The sequence below is a fragment of the Pediculus humanus genome, genomic scaffold (genome assembly GCF_000006295.1).
Source record: "Pediculus humanus corporis 1103172108210 genomic scaffold, whole genome shotgun sequence".
In the NCBI taxonomy this organism is placed as follows: Eukaryota; Metazoa; Arthropoda; class Insecta; order Psocodea; family Pediculidae; genus Pediculus; species Pediculus humanus.
This window is the reverse complement of record NW_002987780.1, coordinates 37,958-45,014: the sequence shown is the minus strand read 5'-3', so window position 1 is coordinate 45,014 and position 7,057 is coordinate 37,958. Positions and strand designations below refer to the sequence as shown.

Below are 7,057 nucleotides of genomic sequence, written 5' to 3'. Positions count from 1 at the left end.
AAAAAAAAATTTTATTATTATCATTATTATTTCTTTTTTCTTTCTCGCAATTCTCTTTTGATCTTTTTTCTTTTTTTTAAACTATTTGAAAAATTTAAATTTAATGCCCTAAAATTATTTTCTTTTTCTTTCTCCTCTTTTCTTTCTCCTCTCTCTCTCTCTCTTTCTCTCTCTTATCAATTTTACCTTTTTTTTTTTTTTAAGACTTTATTTAAAATGTTAAAAAAGTTTTAAAAACTTTTTTTTTTCGAGATATTTCGAGATATCGTTTTAATACTTTTACTTTTTATTTTATTTTTTACCGTTGTAAAACGTTCGTTTTTTTTTTTTTTTTTTTTACATCTTTCGTGTTAGGATTTAGAATATGAAATAATCAAATTTTTATTTATTTATTTATTATTTATTAATCTCAATAAATTTTTTTTTATGCTCGCGCGCTCGCTCCAAGTTCATAAAAAAATAAATAAATAAAAAAATGGAAAATTTTTATAACGCGAAAAAAAATAATAAAGCACGTGCAATACTTGTTTAACTTTCGAACGAGTGACGTTCTTCTTTTTTTTTTTATTCGAGTTTTAAATATTTAAATTCATACTCGATTACGATTGGTTGAAAATTTTCCGCTTCGCGAATCAATTCACGAAAATTACCGATCGTACCCGATGTCGATTTTAATTAATTAATTATTTCCAATGATATATAAAACACGTTTACTTATTTTTAATTTTTCTTTTTTTATCTCGTTATCGAATCGAGTTCATTGACCTTTATTTATAATAACTTTTTTTACCCCTATCATTCCTCTCTCTCCCTCTCTCCCTCTCTCTCTCTCTCTTTCATTTTAAATAAATCGAGTTCGTAATAACGATATTATTATTATTATTATTATTTTGTTTAAGTATGAGCGTTTTTCTTATTAAGATAATATGAGGTTTATTTAATTTACAATTGTGAGAAGACGGAAGCAGACGACGAAACAACCAACAATATAATTTTTTTTACGTTTAAACGTAATAATAATAATAAAATGATAAAAAACTTTTTTTCCCCCCCCCTTTTATTTAAAATGATGATGATGATAATAAAATTATTATTTCAAGAAAAAATTCAACGTTGAAAAAAAAAAAAAAAATTTTTTTTAAATTCGTGATTATAATAATAATAATGATAATGAGGAAATTTATGATATTTTTAATTAATTTTTAAAAAAAAATAATAATAATAATGGCGATAATAATTAAATAAATAAATGAAAAATTGAATTTTTTTTAAGGGGATCATCATCATCATCATACATTTAAAATATCTGATTGATTTTATGCCATTAATAATTTGATAAATGAGTCAATTAATTATCTGGTCAGCGGACGCCGACTTTACCGCCGCCATTTTGAATAAAAATATAATTTTTTTTTTTTTTGTGATAAGGTTATCTATCTATTCCGCAAATAATAAATATGTTTATGACCGGTAAATATAGAGAGAGAGAGAAAGAGAAAGAGAAAGATCAATCATCAATTAATGTTACTATTAATATTGTTATTATTAATATTGTAATTGGATTTTCGTGTTTTACGTTGAACGGGTAACGCAGTGGCGTAATTAGGTTTAAAAAACGAATAAGTTTTTTTTTCCTTTTATTTTTTTTGAGGAGAAGGGAGGCAGGAAAGAAGGAAGGAAGGAAGAGGAAAAACGCGAATAATTTTTTTTTTTAATATTGTGAAAGCGGTAGCATGGAGATAAATAATAGAATACGTACGGCGGAAGGAGGAGGGGAGAGGATGGGGTAGCAGGATATTTAAAATGGAAAAAAAATGTTTAAAAATTGGGCAGTAAAATTTAAAAAAAAAAAAAAAAAAAAAATAGAAAAAACTAAACGTCGTATTCATTAGGATAATGCACGCACGCACAAGGCGTTTTGTAAAACTATGACGTCATAAATTCAAAAACGCGTTAATATTTTAGGCTTTAATTTAGAGAGAGAGAGAAAGAATGAGAGAGATAGAGAGACAAAAAGAAGAGAAAAAGTGGAACATGTGAAATGTCATTGAATAAACAAGACAGGGGAAAACCGTAGAATGTTTTTTTTTTTTTTTTATGTACATGTGCGACATTTTTTTTTTTTTTATGCGTCAACGTCGTCGCGCTTTTTATATTTTGACAAAATAAAAAATAAAAAATTAATTTTTTTTAAATGGAATTTTTTTTAAAAAAAAAAAAAAAAAAAAAGAATCGTAAATTTTTTACTCGATCTCTCCTATATATGCTCCCCTCTCCTTTCTCTCTCCCCTCCCCCTCTCGCGTTCCCCGCTTTTGTTTTTTTTCGGTAAAAGGTATTCTATTCTACAGAAAGGTATCTATAAATAAAATGAAACGAATTTTTTTTTTTGGTGTATTTTAAAAAAATTGTCTTCTGCTGCTTTCGTCATTAAAAAAATTAAAATAAAATTCGAGGAAGTTTATAAAAAAAAAATTTTATGCAAAAAGTTTTAAAACCAAAACAGTAAAAATCGATGTTGTTGATTTTATCGCGAAAAAAAAAAAAAGTTGTTAACAAGAAATTAAATGCGATTATTGTGTTGCGTGTTAAAAATATCATAGAGAAAAAAGAAAACCTCCTTTTTAAATCTTAATTCAATATTTTCATCACGAAGTTAACTTAACTTATAAACTTCTTGTCATTCTAATTACACGATAAATTTTTTTTTTAATTATTTAACTCCGACAAAAAAAGTTTTGTTTTTACTCCGAAACGCAGAAAACGAAAGAGAAGAAAAACATTTTTTTTTTTTTGTTTTTTCTCCGCGACATTTTCTTTTTTGACTATTTACACGAACAATTTAATAAAAAAATTCGTTATTTGAATTAAATTTTTATCTTTTTCTTCTTCCACTTTTTTTTTTTTTTTTTTAAATAATTTCACTTTACGATAATTCATATATTTCATATTTTCATTCTAACATAATTCATAATTCTTATGTTTTTTCCATATTTGTTGCATTTTCGTAATGGCGGTTATAAACGAAATGATGATAATAATGATAATAATAATAATAATAATACATTTTTTTTGTAAACGTAAAAAAAAAAAACAAATTAAGTGTAAAAACCAACCGACGACACAAAAGAATGTTTTTTTTTTTTTGTTTTTTTCCCTCCATGTTTTAATTGTGAAAAACGTGGAAACCTTGTTTATTAGTCCAGGAATCTGTGTAATTGGTTTCCAGATTATTTTACCCTGGAGAAACAAAACAAAAAAAAAAACATGTAAATTCTTTTAATAAAATTTTATTAAAACATATTAAATCGTAATTTTCTTTTCTTCTCCTTTTTTTTTTTTTTTACTACAATGAAATAAATTTTTTTAGGAAAAAAAAAAAATTTTTCTTTTTTTTTTCTTAACATCTCTCGTGGGTAATAACGAAAAATTATTATTATTATTATTATTATTATTATTATTATTATTATTATTATTATTATTATTATTACGATGGGAGTAAATTATTTTTCTATAAAAAAAAATAATAATATTTAATTATGTTAATCATTAGGTATAATTTAATTTTTTTCCATAATTTTGATTTATTTTTTATTTTTTTGTAGGGAATTATTTGGTTGTTTGGAAAAGAGGAATCGCGGTGCTTTCAGCTGGAAATGTAAAAGTGACTCCAGATCCTAGGATAAAATTAGTCGAAGGATATAATTTAGAAATACAAGACGTACAAACTCAAGATGCTGGAGACTACGTGTGCCAGTTGGGAACTTTACAACCCCGCGAAATAACACACACGTTAGAAATATTAGGTGAGGTTTTTTTTTTTTTTTACAAACGACATCGCGTTTTTTTATGACGTCACATACGTAAGAAAAAAAAAGGAGGAGAATTTTGTTATTAATATTATTATTTTTCTCTTCGTTCTTCCACCAATTATTATTCGGAGGAATGGAAGAAAAGAAAAATAAAAGAAAAAAGAGAGAGAGAGAGAGAGAGAAAAAACAATTATTTAGATTTTGCACTCAAGTTGACGATTTACCCTCGAGCCATCAATTTTCCGTTGAGAAAAAAAAAAAATAAAAATGAATTTTCTTTTTATGAAAGAAAAAAAAAAATGAGGGTGGTGAATGGATTCAATAAAACGGGGGGGAGGGAGGGAGGGGGAGACAAGAAAAAAGTAAAAAAGAAGGAAAAAAATTTAACCTCCTCCAGGGCAACAACCAGACTTTCTATGTTCAAATTTAAAGAAAATGTAAATTTATTAAAGCACTTGATTACACCGCCTAAAGGCAGTAGTACCAACCAAACGGAGTAAAATCATATTGGGAGGAAGAAAAAAAATATATATATATATAGGGAAATGAAAAAAAAAACTCGCAATTTATTTGGTTATTAAACTCGGAAAACAAATACAAAAGAATAATAATACTTATTTACGTTGATACCGTGTAACATTATTACGAATTGCGTGGATTACGTGTACACGCGCACGCGCATACTTTTTTTATATAAAAACTTATAAACGATTTACGCGGTTTCTCAGTTTTTTTTTTTTTTTTTTTTTTTTTTTTTTGATTCATCTCTGGTAATTACATATAGAAGTTGAAAAAAAATAAAAAAATAGTAAAATTTTCATTATAAATCATTTGAAATTGTTATTGAAACCAATACAAACATCAATAAAAAAAAAAAAAAAAGATTTTTTACTCTTTCTCTCTATCTCTCTCTCTTTCTCTCTCTCTCAATTTTTTTTTTAATCTTAAACAAAACAAACAACAACAATAACGATAACAAGAGCAAATAAAAAATAATTTAAATAATTACGTTATTGAAACATTTATATTTTCACGCTGTAAAAGGTCTCGATAATTATTTTCTCTCCTTCCCGAAAAAAAATTAATAATAAAAGTAAATAAAAACCGTTTTGATTATTATACGATAACGTTTAAATATAGTCATCTAAAATTTCCGAGTGTGACGTAATAATTTTTTATTAATTATCGTTTTTCCCGTTAGGGTTATATACATATATTTTAGTTTTTGGAAATATAATTTTAATTTTTTTTTTTGGGTAAATTTTTATCTGGAGAATTTTAAATTATTGTTATTGCTACTCTTATTATTATTATTATTATTATTATTATTATTATTATTATTATCATTATAATTAACTGTTATTTTGTAAACGCGAAACAGATAAATATAAATTTTTTTTATATTTATATCCATTTAAAAAAAAAAATTTGAAAGATTCATGTAGAGTTGAAAAAAAAAATTTTTTTTTTTTTATTATCGGTCATCTATTTCCGTTTCCGTTTCCGTTTTTAAAAAAAAAATAAAAGAAAAAAAAATTTATTTTATTTATACGTAAAATCTTTTTTTTTTTAAGTTGAACTTTAAGAGGGAAAAAAAAAGGTTGTTGGACAAAACTTTTGACCGGTTTACCTTTTGTTTAACCTTAAAATTTATTACGTAAACCTTACAAAAAAAGAAAAAAAAATGGTTTTTCTTCTGCTTTTTTTTCTTTTGCGTGTGTGCGTGCGTGCGTGCGTGTGTGTAAGTTCTTTCTTATCATTTTTAACTTATCAGTTTTACCAAAAAAAAAAAAAAAAGTAACAAAAGGTTTTATTTTAATTTTTATTTTTTTCCCTTAGTAATTTTTCATTGTCATTTTAAAGGGTGTCAAAAGTTTTGTCATTATTTAATTATTATTATTATTATCATCATGATCGTCACCAATATTATTATTATTATTATTATTATTATAATCATTATTATCGCATTTGTTTTCCAGAAAAAAAATTATAATAAGTTTTTTAATTCACGATTGGTTGTTTCTTTTGTAACAATTTTTTAAAAAAATTCGTTTTTTCCTTGTGACGTCATGTTTACGAACGTTATGACGTCATTTTCTTTTTCAACTTATCAAAATAATCTCACGTGTCGTGGAAGAAGTAAGTAAGTATATAGGGAGAGTTTTTTCCTTTTTTTTTTTTACTACTGAATGTTGTTGTTATCATATAAAAAAAAATCATCGAAAGCTTTATTTATTTATTTATTTATTTATTTACGTTTTTTCCCGGCAAATAATAATAATAATAGTAATAATAATAATAATTAAGGTTTTAAAAAAATTAAGAAAAACTTTTTTTTTATTTTTTTTTTATTATTTAAAAAAGTTAAAATAAACTTTTAATTTTGTTTTGTTAACTTAAATGAGGGTTAAATACCGCAGATAGTTTTGATGGTTTTCAAATTAATGTACGTATACACACATACATAAATAGATATTTAAACAAAAGTTGTTGTTGTTGTTTTTATGTTTAGAAACAAAAACAAAAAAAACAAAACGAAACAAAACTTTTACAAAAGCAAACGAAAACCGAAAAAAAAAAAAATTTTTTTTTAAATTTTCCTACTATTAGTATTATTAATATTTGATTTTTTTTTGTGAAATCTAATTCCACGATAAAATTTATTTAATTATTTTATTTATTGACACGGTAATTTAATAATAATAATAATAATAGTAAGGATTTTCCAAATTTTTTTTTTTTTATAAGGAGATTTCAATCAAAAATTTCCACACAAGTTAGCATGTGTATATATATATATATATATCAAAAAGGTTTTGTTTCCTTTTTTTCCCTTTTTCCTTTTTCCTTTTTCGTTTTCGGCTCACTTAACGTCAAAGGTAAAAACGTTGCTCCCTCTCCTCGCCCCGCCTCCCTAAATAATGAAAAGTTGACATCATTCTTCTTCTACTATTTCCACGTGAGTTTTTCATTTCCTTTTGTATAATGTTTCCTTTTCGATTATTCTCTTCTTCTTCTTTTTCTTCTTGTTCTTCTCTTTCGAAAATTCCTTTTTTTTTTTTTTTGTGAACGAACGGTTCGATGAAAATGATTTAATGATGCGAAAGAATATGAGTAGTTAGTTGAAAATAAAAATTTCAAATTATTTTACTTAAAATATAACAAACGGAAAAACGGAAAAAGGTAAAGATGAAATCGATTTTTATAATAATCTATAGTCGTTCGGTAAACGAAACAAAAAAAAAAA

General features: G+C 24.3%; 1 protein-coding gene across 1 annotated transcript in view; it reads left to right on the top strand.

Moving 5' to 3' along the window:
• Phum_PHUM440260 (limbic system-associated membrane protein precursor, putative) overlaps nucleotides 1-7,057 on the top strand; it is a gene marked incomplete at both ends in the record, with an annotated part of 32,884 nt that overhangs the window by 2,005 nt on the left and 23,822 nt on the right. Inside the window, one exon of the mRNA XM_002429534.1 lies at nucleotides 3,604-3,804. Within this exon, the coding sequence (XP_002429579.1) occupies nucleotides 3,604-3,804 (201 nt within the window). The remainder of the gene's footprint in view (nucleotides 1-3,603; nucleotides 3,805-7,057) is intronic.